Source organism: Cebidichthys violaceus, unplaced genomic scaffold (genome assembly GCF_023349555.1).
Source record: "Cebidichthys violaceus isolate CVI_PGR_0920_01 unplaced genomic scaffold, fCebVio1.0.p SCAF_57, whole genome shotgun sequence".
Classification (NCBI taxonomy): domain Eukaryota; kingdom Metazoa; phylum Chordata; class Actinopteri; order Perciformes; family Stichaeidae; genus Cebidichthys; species Cebidichthys violaceus.
The window spans coordinates 826,858-840,359 of NW_027176783.1; the positions used below are offsets into that span (position 1 = coordinate 826,858).

The 13,502-nt window shown below is 40.3% G+C and overlaps 1 protein-coding gene across 2 annotated transcripts in view; it reads right to left on the reverse strand.

Moving 5' to 3' along the window:
* Positions 1-200: 200 nt before the first annotated feature.
* The window catches only part of kcnd1 (potassium voltage-gated channel, Shal-related subfamily, member 1), a 52,654-nt gene continuing 39,352 nt past the window's right edge, over positions 201-13,502 (reverse strand). For both annotated transcript variants that reach the window (XM_068732143.1, XM_068732142.1), the window contains exons 5-9: positions 10,333-10,495; positions 9,265-9,348; positions 6,025-6,120; positions 5,413-5,663; positions 201-4,695 (exon numbers count right to left, since the gene is read on the reverse strand). In XM_068732143.1, the coding sequence (XP_068588244.1) occupies positions 4,488-4,695; positions 5,413-5,663; positions 6,025-6,120; positions 9,265-9,348; positions 10,333-10,495 (802 nt within the window). In that variant the 3' untranslated portion in view covers positions 201-4,487. The remainder of the gene's footprint in view (positions 4,696-5,412; positions 5,664-6,024; positions 6,121-9,264; positions 9,349-10,332; positions 10,496-13,502) is intronic.

The window sequence follows — 13,502 nt, forward strand, 5'->3', positions numbered from 1 at the left end:
TAAAGTACAAGTACCTCGGATGTGTACAGTACTTTGGTAAAGTACAGCTCCACATTGACTGACTTGTAACTCATATGTTGTCCACTAGAGGACGCTCCTCCATCAGTTTAGACTTCCACTGATTGTAAATCTCACTTCATGTGTTCATCCTGAGAGGTAATATAATACTACATTCATGTACAATCAGACAAACACAAAGGTTCTGGTTTCTGTTGTCTTTATTAGTGGAATGGAATATACACCTCTGTGCTTTAATGCTGTTTTCTCCCTCATTCATTCATTCATTCTGCTCTGTGTCTCTCTGAGACTTCACTCCTCATCAGTTCACTGGATGAAACTGTTTACGTTCATCACCTGTAACAGATCCTTTCATCGTGTTTCCACGTGACGCCAACGCTGGATCTGAAGAACAGCAACTAAAGTAGCAGGACAGCTGTTCAGGTGGACAGATACTCACCACATCCAACATAATGTTCAATGAAAGAAGCTGCTGGACAGTTGAAGAGCAGCTCAACACTCTGTCTACCCAGAGTTACAACAAAATACATTACAGCAATTAGTAACTTCACTTCCTTTAAATTCAGCTCTAAACATCATTTACAAACCGCTTTCATGACCTAAGAATGACAAACGTGTGAGTAGTATAAAAATAAAATGAAGGTATGGAAGATTAAAGGGGACAATTCATTTGAAAATTGTAGTTTAAAATTCTGATGAGAAAGTTTAAAATTGTAGTATGGAAGGTCAAAGAGGAAATAAAAGGATTTATTTGGAGTTTTTTGTTTATAATTCTGATTAGTAATTGGAGGGAATGTATTCAGGGATTGTTGGAGAATTAAATAACTTCCATTCAAAATGATGATTAAACAGGTAACAATCACTGTATCCGCGTGTATTACTCATCATTTTGATACAAATGTTACTTAACGGCATCAGAACAAAGTGAAAACATTAAAAACAATATTCAACAAGAGAAGAGTTTCATCCAGTGAACGAACCGTCTGTTCAGTCGACTCTCTTTAAACCGCAGGAGAAAACAGATAAAATACCTATAACGGTATCCATGCATATTTGTGACTGCTCATCATACACACACACACACACACACACACACACACACACTCATACCGACACACACACACACACACACACAGACACACACACACTTTGCATTCTGGCGAGGAACATGCCTGAATGATTTTATTTTGAAATTCATTTCTATAATCTGTTTATTCTTCTAACGTACACGTCTCGTGGTGCAAACACTCGTCTTTGAAAAGTCTCGGGGGGGGGGGGGGGGGACCAACCAATGAGAGGAGAGAAACAAATAATGAGTCGTCATGCAAAAGAATGGATGATGAGGATGTTTCTGTCTCCCCTCTGTGTTGTGTGGTCTATCTCTTCTTCTCTGATATGGTTAACTCCTAAGATCAGTAGTGCTACTTCTACTGTACGAGGCTCATGCACGACTTTCTGCTCTTTTTTTGTATCTTTTTTTTTGTTTTGTTTTTTTGGTTTGAGGATTTTGATTGGAAGATGCAGGTGAACGTTTATGATACAAAGTATGTTACAGTATGCACGTCTTTGTCTCCCGCGTGTCGCTTCTTGAGCGGGTCGAGGAAACGCTTCAGCCGAAAGTCACGCGTGGCCGACGGCGTGCGCTCTGTGAGGAAAAGGTTGTGTGTTTTAACACAGCTGTGCTTCACTGTACGGACACCGAGTACCTGTGCATCAAAAAAAATACGCTTCCTCAGGTTTCTACCATCAGTCAGTCTTTAAAGGCGTCTGGGCTGAAGGATGAAGTGAAAAAAGAACCTTTAAATCTTCCACAGGAGTGTTTTTATGTTCCCCAGCTGAATACCCTCTTAAGGAAACACTTTTGTGTCCTCAGCTGTTTGCTCCAGGACAAATGTTCGGTGTCTCCGCCGGTCGATGTGTTGAAATCACACAGTTTATCGTCTACGGATGTTTCCTCAACTCAAAGTTTTCTTGACTTTTCACATTTCTATCTCCTCAGCAGCTGAACAGATTCTGATCTTTCAAACGTCCGTCTCCCTTCGTTCTTTTGTAATTAGGACTGTGAAGATTATCAATCTTTTACTATGTGAGTTCATGTCAGGAGACAGACAGTAATGATCCCAATAAGACTTTCATCTATGGAAGGACTTCACTCTTTAACTGCTGTGGACAAACGGAGGAGCTGTTTCAGCTTCACAACATCGACGTGGCATTAAAGGAAGCTTACAATCTAAAGAAACCTTCTACTTGTTCTACATCCAGTTTGAGACAGTTTGCAGGTGAAAAGATGTCAAACTGTCTACAGCTGAAATGTTCTCTTACTACATTTCCGTTGAACGCTCTTTAAGTATTGTAAGTCTACCTGTGCATCGCTGTGAGACAGCTGGTGCTGGAGGCTTGTTTTATTTTGTCTAAGTCTGAGGAAGGTTTCGGATGTTCCTGTCCAGTCCAGCAGTCCTTTATCTCACAATGTGGACGGACTGATGGAAGAAACGCTGCAGGAGAAAAGACAGTGAGGGACTGATGCTGACCCAGAGGAGGTCACATGGTTTAAGGAGACTTTGATTCAGGGTTCTCAGACCAGAGAGTTGGGAGCTGGTTCAGTTTACTGGCATTTGCTGCTTCTTATTCTTATTAATACCACTTTACTTTTAATGATATCATTAAGGCTCCAGAAATAAAAGGAACAATGTCAACTTCGCCTATGTGGTTTCTTTCCAATTGATCTGTGTTGGATGTCATTTGTTGTACTAATACTCACATAATACTACTAGTTAGTATAATTATTTGTGTGCACAAGATTAAATATAATCTTTTTTGCATATTTGTATCAGCTACCGAGGTGCTGAAGTTATGGAGCATCATTGATAAATAAGACTGAAGTAACTTCTTCATGAATGTGTTGAAAACAAACCTTTTTTTTTCTCCCAGAATGCACCTCATCGGGACGAACGTGACTTTAATGCTGAGGAGCCTTTGTGGCTTCGCGTTTCTCTCTCCCATTCAAATCTATTGCAGAATACTTGTTGTGTTTTCTCTCTCACTGAAAAGATCACATAACAAATGAATTTCTTAGTTGCTTTACATTATGTTCCCTGCAATAATTACTGTACTTTTTTGACACACATTATTATTGTTATTATTATTATTATTATTCTGTTCATGTTGATGCTATTTTCCTGCTTGTTGTAATGTTGCATATTTTGAAAAGTAAAAGGCTTTCGTTCCTAGTCTGGACGTCAAACACTTGTGAGCTACAGCCGGACCAGAAAAAGTCCACATCAGACCAGATTGATCCAGAATCCCTCATTTAACCCTTTTTCTCTCTACAGTCCCATTTAGAAAAAAACAGGTAAGTCCTTTGAGTCCAGTTCAGCTCCGTAAAGATCAGCTCAGTGTAATGAACAGTATTCAGGCTCAGCATAGATCAGTTAAGCCCAGTTGAGTCCGGGTTCACGTGTTAAGATTCGTGCGTTTCAGCAGCGTCTGGATCGTCCTTCGCGTTCGTTCAGCTCTTACAACCAGACTCTGAAGAGTTCTCACTCGCTTTCTTTCCTTAAAGATGTGACCTGAAGCTGCTGAATCAGAGCCAGTGGAGAGATCATCCGTACAGACGTCAGAATCATCCTCTTCTAAGACATCTCAATCCATTTTTGGGGGGTTTAAACCTACAACCTTTACACATAAGAGGTCCAACACTTCACTCACGCAATCAGAAGTTAATACCACCAAACCTCAAGTATCATTGTGGAGCTGTGACGCCTGATGATGTCACCTCTTTCCCCACAACATACAAACAAATCAATGAGTTGGAAGCCGCTCAGTGTCGCTTGGTTGTCTACAGATCGTCTCGTCTTTATCCAATCACAGATGAGTTTGACTCTGAAACAGTTGAGTCTGAATGATCCTCCATTGGTCTGCAGTCTTTCAGATTTCCACTGTCAAGACCACTCGGTCCTTTTCACGCCAGGTTCAGACTGAAATATAAGCCCATTGTCCTTGCAGCCATTTGGTACCCGTAGAGATGCAAAGAACTGACCCAATGAACCTGTCAGTTGGTTTTCAGGGGGCTTGATGTCTTTCTTTGGGAGTTTTGGCATCGTTTCCATTAGATGAACCGTCCCAAAAGTGCGTGTTGAGGTAAAATGAAAGGGAAGGGAGGGGGAGGAGGGGTTCTTTTGGGAGAGCAATTATTGTTTTTCTTTGCAAATTCCTTGCCATTGATTTTTGCTTGATTTCCCAGCTCCTGTTATGGCAAGCCATTTTGTCCCTTGTGTCTCCGTTAATCCACAAAAAGAGTGAGAGGAAGTGAAAGCAATGAGCGTCCTCGAGATCTCAGCTAGCGGCGCCCCGGGTATCCGGATCAGAGGATTCAAAGGATTCAAAGGAGGTTCAGAGCTCACCGGGGGGTCGGCTGGTGGGGCGGCAGGGTGGATGTCCAGGGGGGGAGTCGCGGGCGTGGTCGGAGGTTATAAGGAGGAGATTTTGAAGGTGTCATGGGTGTAGGCGGTGGCCTGGGTGTTGCGCAGGATGCCGGGGATCGGGGCTGGCGATGGCGGCAGGCTCTCGTCGGGCGTGTTGGCGGGCGGCGTCGGGATGCTGATGATGGCAGCAGTGAAATCTGGTTCCCCGCAGTTCAGCTTCAGGTCGCTCATCTGGGCATTCAGACTGGAACGACTGAGGAGAGAAACAAACACATAAAGATTGTTTTAATTTAAAATTAAAACCAAGAAACCAAGAAAACCTTGAAAAGATGCAGTGAACCCCGTCAGTGCTGCAGCGTTAAAGTGTGTAACTGATGCTGTTTAGGTCAAATAGAAAAGTAATTCTCTGTTTTCTTGGAAGGGAATACAAATATGTTTATGCTGTGCAATATAATTTAGCATTTTTGGGGAAAAAATGTCTTCCTGGATGTCAGAAACTGAGGGAAAGTTTGCATTGAACTGAAAATGTGCAAATTATTTGTGCTCATTTTGAGGCTTAATATGAAGCTGCTTCATGTGCTACTAGCTAGCTTACAGCTAAAGTCATCTTATTGACTGCTGGAGCAACAAAAACATTCTATACAAACAGTTTAGCAGTCATGAGTCAACCAAAGTCCCCTAGCAGAACCAAAGAGATGTTTGACTCACCACCAATCACAAAAAGTTTTAAATTAATTTATTTAACGTTAGAATGTAGTAAGAAAGTTCAAGTCTTAGTTATCTGAAAGAACAAAGTGTGTTTTTAATGGTAAAATAACATCAAGGCTCTGTTTTTGGACCCATTTTTTTCATTTCTAATCTCAGAACCAAATTCTATCTGAAGTCCAACATTTTATTTCTTGCATTGTGCTTTATCTGCGTGTCTTCTCTACAGTTGTGTGTTTGTGTTCAGTTGTGTGTCTTCATGTACGTTTGTGGTGTTATGGAGGTGGACTTGATGTGCAGGGTGTCCAGCTCTTGGACGCTGCCCCGGCTGACGGACACTGTGGAGTTGGCCAGTCGCATGGCGGCTCTCCTCCGGGCCCGGCGGGGGCAGCAGCCGGTGGAGTTGTTCTGCGCCCCCTGCTGGCTGGACAGGGAGGTGCTGCGACTGGTCCTGTAGCCCACCGACTCCGTCATGCACAGCTCGCTGTAGTTCATCTCGTTCGTGAACTCGTGGTTCTGTGAGGAGAAAGGAAGGGAGAGACTGAGATTAACAGGTTCTTAAAAAAGTTTAATTGAAACATTTTGCTTTCAACTTCTAACGACATGGATGATAATATTTTGTAAAATATACATTTCAAAATGTACATTTCTATGACAAACTGCTGAGGAAGATCATGTGACACCAAAAGGGACTTTTAATTAGATTGTTTTGCCATCTCGATAAGAAACTTTTAATTTAAACATGAAAGTAAGTAATCAAGAAAATCCAGTGAAACCCTGAGTTTATATCGAGGCTGCCTGCAAAGATAAAGACCCGCTGAAGGTATTTTTAAGCTCCACTAGAGTCTCAAAGCAGATCTAAACTTTAGATCCTCACCGTCGTCTTCTCCAGACAGTGCAGCAGGTGGTTGTGTTGATGCTCGAACGCTGATCTGTTCTTCACACACAGAGCCGTGGTGTCACTGTCCCGGTCCTGAACACACACAAAATCAAAAAAACAACAAGTTTACACAACTAATTGTAAAAAAACAACAACATGAAAACATCACTAAAGTTTTAAAAACACCAAGAGGAATGAATGAATCCAGTTTGAGAGTAGTTTGTAGTTCAGTCCATTTAAAAGGAGCAGAATACCAGAAACTAGTTCTGCCAACATTTCTGTGTTAGAATATTTAATTTAATATGATGTTATTAGATCGTGTAGTTCCAAGAAAAGTTTAGATAAATATCATGAGATGATTATTTCTTCCTGTAAAGTCCATCCAAACTTGTGATACGGTGACGAGTACGAAATGAGTAAGCCCAGTTTGATTCAACATTTTTGCAATGTTAATGGCTGTTGAGAATACCATGTACTTGGTCTTATCTGCATTTAAAACAAGTCCATCATTAGAAAGTGATAAATGTAAAACATCAAAGGCAAACTGAAGAGCGTCTGAGTTGACATATAAAATGGTGTCATCTGCATAAAAACGGACATTTAGATACTTTATGGTGTGTTTTTGTCTCGCGTTACTCGCACGAGTTTCACCTGCAGGTTAATTTGGGTTTATTTGCATCATTCTCGCTGGAGAGGAGGCGGGGCTTACCTCCATACCAACAATATTTCATTAACCATGACCGAAACAACCAGTTTTGATGGTTAGCAAATGTTGTGGAAGTCCTGGAAAGTTGTATCTGTGTTCATGACGTGTTGGTGAGTTACACTGAGATGTATTCACTGTAAATAGCAGCAGAGCTAAGAACCCAAAATAAACAGATTTAGCAGCAATTTGGTTTCAATTAAAGGATCCCGAAATCACTACATCATGATGCTGATTTGTAAAAAGTCTGAATTCATGACAGATCTGTCAGCGAGACGAACAACTTTTAAAATGCTTGTTTTCTTAATGGAGTTTGGATCGATCGGTCCTATGCTAAGCTAACGTTGTAGCTGCTTCATTAATATTCAAAATAACATCTTGTCATTGAGCCATAAATACTTCAGCCACGTTATTGTTAATACCAAAAATATTACATCACATAGATCAACTCCAGCGAATAAATTCCACATATTCGCGTCATTCAAATTTCGTGAATTTGCGTTGTTACATTGACTGTATGTAATAAAACACGCTGTGATACGTCGGTTTCGTGACGTAGTTTCGGACATGAAACTCAACTCCACAGGTCACATTGTCACAAAATGTCTTGATCCAGTTCCTTCTCCCTGGAGGATGAACCCTTTTTAGATTTCAATGATCGTTCCTCTGGCGCCCCCCTCAGGACAAACACGATACATTCTTCATCAGGTACATAGAGTCGAGAAAGTCTTCATTAGTTTATATTAATAAAAGACATAAATAAAGGAGAAAGAGTCTGAAAATCAATCAACGTATCTATTTATAATAATGTTGGAGCCTCTTCTCTCTTTTTAATCTGAAACCAGAATCTCTCTTCTTTTTGCTTCCTCTCTCTCTCTTAATAATTCTTCCATCTGTGATGTTTCAGAGCAAACTCTCAGTATATATAAAATAATAAAAAAGGTTTTCAAACTATTCCTTCGATCACAAAGAGGAAGCTGTGATCCTCCTCCTGCTTCATCCTCTTATTTCCTCTCTTCCTCCTCTCTCTTCTGCTGCTGTAACCTCTTTGTTTCTCTCCCCTCCTCTTCCTCCTCACCCTCATTATGACCTCTTTAAATCCAACATTCCTGCTGAGCTCTGAGAGGGATTAAGCCTCAACAATATATCTGTCTCTCTCTCTCTACCTGAAGCTTAAATCCTCTTCACTGATAAAACATTGAAACCCAGTAAATGCTTCACCCTCGTGATGAAAATAAAGCTCCTCAGATCTTCAGTGATGTTCACAGAGTTCAGCTGCACATTAACCTCCAGTTTATTTGCAGGTTATTGTTTTGTGCAGTAAGTGGGAGGAGTCTATGAACTGAAGAGGAACTTAAAGTCTGCAGCTTCAGTACAGTAGAGTAGAGCTACTGCTGACGCTCCAACGTTCATTCAGAAAACTTCACTGGTTCTATTCTTCAATCTTTTCCACCAGCGGAGGACAATCTATGTCTCTGTCTGTCTGTCTGTCTATCTGTCCTTGTCTGTCTGTCTGTCTGTCTGTCTGTCCTTGTCTGTCTGTCTGTCTGTCTGTCTGTCCTTGTCTGTCTGTCTGTCTATCTGTCCTTGTCTGTCTGTCTGTCTGTCCTTGTCTGTCTGTCTGTCTGTCTGTCCTTGTCTGTCTGTCTGTCTGTCCTTGTCTGTCCTTGTCTGTCTGCCTGTCTGTCTGTCTCTATGCCTGTCTGTCCTTGTCTGTCTGCCTGTCTGTCTGTCTCTCTGCCTGTCCGTCCTTGTCTGTCTGCCTGTCTGTCTCCGTGCTAATGGAGCTAACCTGGTTTGATTGTTGTGTTGCCAAGTTACGCTTGGGAAAAAGCTTCTCTGATGGAACTCCAAAGTGCAGAGTCAGCAGCTCCTCATCTGTCTGTCTCTCTCTCTCTCTATCTCTTTGGGGCTGAGCCTTTCTCATTTTTGTTATCCTTTTGTCTCCTACTTTCTCTTTTCTTCAGTTAATAAAGTTGATTTGAGTTTGAGTTTATTTGTAAAGAAATGAAAAACGTCACATTTGTGGTTTATGTTTGAGGACAGTTATTTTGGTAGAAATAGAGGTCCTTTAAACCTTCATTGTTTAGCCCGGTTGAATCAGACTCTGGCTACTGCAGCCAGCAGCGCTTTGCATTCTGGGATGCTGGTGAGTGAAATCAACAGCTGCTGTCAGCGAGCCGGAGAATGAAGTAAAGCTAAGTACATACAGTATACTCGTATATGTATTAGGGCTTCCTGTGTTTACTATAATGCTTTCACATGTTCACTTCTAGTGACCAGAACACAAGAAGTTTACCAGCTGATCCACTGATTCAGAGACAGAACAGTCCACCTCTAAATATATTAAATATAAATATAACTTCATGTCTCCTCACCTCGCTGTTCCCATCACTGTCTGAGTTAACTGGACTGTAATCCATACTTCCTGCTCGATAGTGAGAAACTATCGACTGTCAGTGTGTGTGTGTGTGTGTGTGTGTGTGTGTGTGTGTGTGTGTGTGTGTGTGTGCGTGTGTGTGTGCGCGTCTCACCCCGAGGGCTCGGTCCGTTTTGTACTGGAGGAAGGCGTTGGCTGTTCCTTTCTTCGCCATGCGAATCCGAGCCAAGCGCACTTTCTGTCGGACAGAAAACACACAGGAAAACAGCACCGTCAGCATTAAACACACACACACACACACACACACACACACACACACACACACACACACACACACACACACACACACACACACACACACAGATAGTGTACAGGAGCATTAAGGTTAAAGTGAGGACTATCAGACTCCATCTGTTGTCTGGTTTTAAGGTTGATATTGTCTCGTCTGATTGGACAGGATGAGCAGGTGAAGATGAGGATGATGATGATGATGATGAAGAAAGACCATTAAAATGTAACAGTGGTTCATTTTCTGTTGGTCTGCAATATATTCTTTGTTGGAAAAAGTCTCTCAGATTCTGTGTAGCTGATGAATAATAATAAAAACAACAAATATAACAAAATGTATTAGTAGATTTAAAGATATGTGCTGTCATGTAGTTGTTTTAGTTAACATTTATTTAGTCAAACGTGGTTTTGTTTTAGCTGATAAAAATGTGTGAAACTACTGTTTATTTTTGGGAAATATCATATGTATAAATAAAACACAATATTTTTGAAATGATGACATTTATGTTTCCTTAACCAAACTGTGAAACACACATGATGTGCTTATTCATGTATTGTTGGATTTTTACATCATTGTCCCTGATATATCTTTAAGTATTTATTTTTAGTACTATTTATAATATTTCAAGTATTTATTCTGTGTGCGGTCCGATGAATATGCTCACTAAAATTGTTTTAAAAAGGTTGCTTAGACTTTTTAAGTTTCATTTTAATCAAATCAATAAACTTAAAGAAATGTTTTGCATGTTAACGTACAGAACTTTGTATGTTATCATGCTAACTGTAGCTTTAACAGCTATCGTCGATGTGTGGATACTTAAGACTTATATTAGTAACTTTAATTAAGCTAATTTAATAAGGTAAGTAACACTGAACAAAGTGAAATCCTGACGTAGAATCAGCTAGAAGAGACAGTTTGTGGATGTAAACTGACCTGCTGCGCTCTCATCTTGTCCGCTCTCTGGTTCTGGTGGTAGATCCGGCTGAAGTTGGACACGATGACGGGCACCGGTAGAGCAATCACCAGAACGCCGCTGAGCGAGCAGATGGAGCCGAAGATCTTCCCCGCGATGGTGTTGGGAACCATGTCGCCGTACCTTTAAGAAACACGGTCACATCGTCAGTCAACGGGTTGATCAAAAACCTCTCAAACGTGTTTTTAATGATGTTGATTTCAATATTCCTGACCGTTGACTTTTGGCGACATGCTATCGAGGTGTTGGTAGATGCTGACTACATGTTGGTTTCTTTGGGCACAACAGAATCACTTTTATTGGACAAGTTGGTGTGACCAACAAAGAATTTGACTCTATTTATTTAATTGTTTATGTATTTTGCATGCTGTTTGTAAAGAACAGACAAGACTGTAATGAACAAATAGTTGTAAATAATTAATATTATATAGATATAGATTGTAAAAAGGCACCAATGACCAACAATAAAATCAGAAATAAAACATCTACATACAAGTGTTCTGTAAGTTGTAAATAATGAAACTAAGTATTACTGAACGGATAAACATGGATTTGATGATTATTTACAGGATGTACATTATACTATCTGTACAGCATCTGATTTATATTAATTGATACTGTTATTGTGAATTAAAACTGAAGAAGACTGTCATGTTGGAAATTAAACTGTTTCTTTTGTTTGTGCATCACGGCTTTGAGTTATAATCTATAACAGCAACAGTGACGGTGGCATATTTACAAATTATGTTTCTGTAAAGAGGAAACTTGACCTCTCTGAACCCTCAACACTCTCTCAACCAATCAGCTTCTCCCACATGTGTTTGTAGGAGATGAAGCGTTTCTCCTTCACCAAAACCACACGAGACCACAAAGCCTGTCTGGAGCTCCCCGCATAGTAAAAGATATATTTGATGTTTTATCTGCCCAGCCGGTGAGTGTTTGGTGTCAGACGTAAAACAACTGGAGGGACGTCAGTCTCACAAGTCCACCAAAGAGGAAGTGAGAGTCCAGGAGCATGAAAACTCTGAATGTGTTTTCATGTGAACAGTTATTGATTACAATCTGCCTTTTGATGGTCAAACTTCATTTATGAAGCTTTAAGTTGATCTACGTCGTCACATCTCTGATGTATATAAATATATATATATATATATATATATATATTTATAAACATCAGAGATTGTACTTCCATCAGCTGTGTTTACATATATACAGTATATACAATTTACGGAAGTTGGATCTTTAAAAGAACTACAAAACAAAAACAGCCCAAAACGGACAAATAGGTAGATAATAATTGTAAATGCGGTAAAATATGTTTCTGTCTCCCTGCTGCAAGGCTAACAAACACACACACACCCACACACACACACACACACACACACACACACACACACACACACACATATACACACACCCACACACACACACACACACACACACACATATACACACACACACCTACACACATGCGGCCTTCACCTCTCATCATACGGAGCCATTACTCACAGGTAGTGAGACGAGGAAGAGGAGGAGGAGGAGGAGGAAGAGGAAGAGGAGGAGGAGGAGGAGGACGGGCAGGATGAGGAGGAGGAGATTAGAGAGTGGGCAGGAGGCCAGGACGGTTTGTGTGAGAGGAAACACTAAACAGAAACTGCTTCATTTTATGATTTTAATGTTTGTTTGATGCTCAGCTGCTCATAATGTTTAATGTTCACACTGCAATGCTCAGACTTTTGTTCTTTATATTCACATTACATTCAGATAATATTTAAAACATATTATATCTACAGTGGATATTAAGCATATAGTTAAAAAAGACTCGGTTACAGGTGAAGAACTAATACCACACTGTAAAAATACTCTGTTAGAGTAAAAGTATTAATACCTTGCAGTAAAAAATATTCTGTCACAAAAGTACAAAAATGCTCAACAAGTAAAAATCCTGCATTCAAAACCTTATTATCAGCTAGTAGTAAAAGTACAATATCTGTATTGTAACTATTGTTTTAACTGCAGTATATGAACCATTTTAACTTTGTATGGATGAAATGATTCTACTTTTCCATCTTTCTCGACTGGTGTCTGTCTCACTGTGGAATTAAACTTTATTCATATATGTAAATGATGTCTGACTGTACAGTGAATCAGATATGCAGGTAATGAAGTACCTGCTGCAGAGGATTACTTCTGAGTCCTTCAGAGATGAGGCCGCGACCCCGTCTGCTGCGTTAATGCTCATATCTGAATATCTGAGAGATAATTTACTTTCTTCTCTTTTTTTAACTTTGAAGGTACAGTAATTTCAGAGCTGTGAACACGTGTTTTATGATGAAGCTCCTGTCTTTTAAAGCAGACTGTTGTAGTTATTGATTTAATAACTTCAAACTGTTAAATGCATTTATCAACATTATGCATTAATGTAATGCATTAATCCTCCGAACTTTACTTTATATTTGATATTTACGTTTCTACTACATTTTATTCTCTGTGCCTTTGAGCAAGGCACTAAACCCTGGACTGTCCACTTGCTGGATCCCAACATCAACAAAACATGATTAACAACACGTTTAAATACAAACAACCAGTCTACTGACATGACATTTATACATATTTATATCTGGTCACATAAAAAAGAAAATTAAAAAGCAGGGGACGCTTTACGGGCGGGGCTACACAGTGATTGACAGGTCTCTACCAGAGACGTATACGGCGTCTCTATGTCACTCCTCCTCAGTCCAGATGTGGTCACTTCCTGTTCACTGGTTGATGAAAACAGGATGGTGACGGCGAAATTGCCGAACTGGAGGCTTCCAAACTTCAGTCCACAAACCAACGAGAGACGTCTTTCATCCCTAAAGGTGATGTGAAGTTAATGGTCTAAACATGCAAAAGCACCAGTGTGATAAAACCTAGTTGTCCCCTTAGTTTTAGTTTTAATTAACTGTAATACGACGCCTGAGAGAGTGAATCTTTGACAGTAATTTGCTGAATGAGTGTGTTGGAGCTCAGAGTCTCTTTGTGATAAAAGAAACCACTCCGGTCAGTTTTACTGGACCTCCAGCGTCCTCAGCGGGAAACGATATTGGCAGCAGAGAGCGGATCAATGACAGAGAGGGCTGAGTGGAAC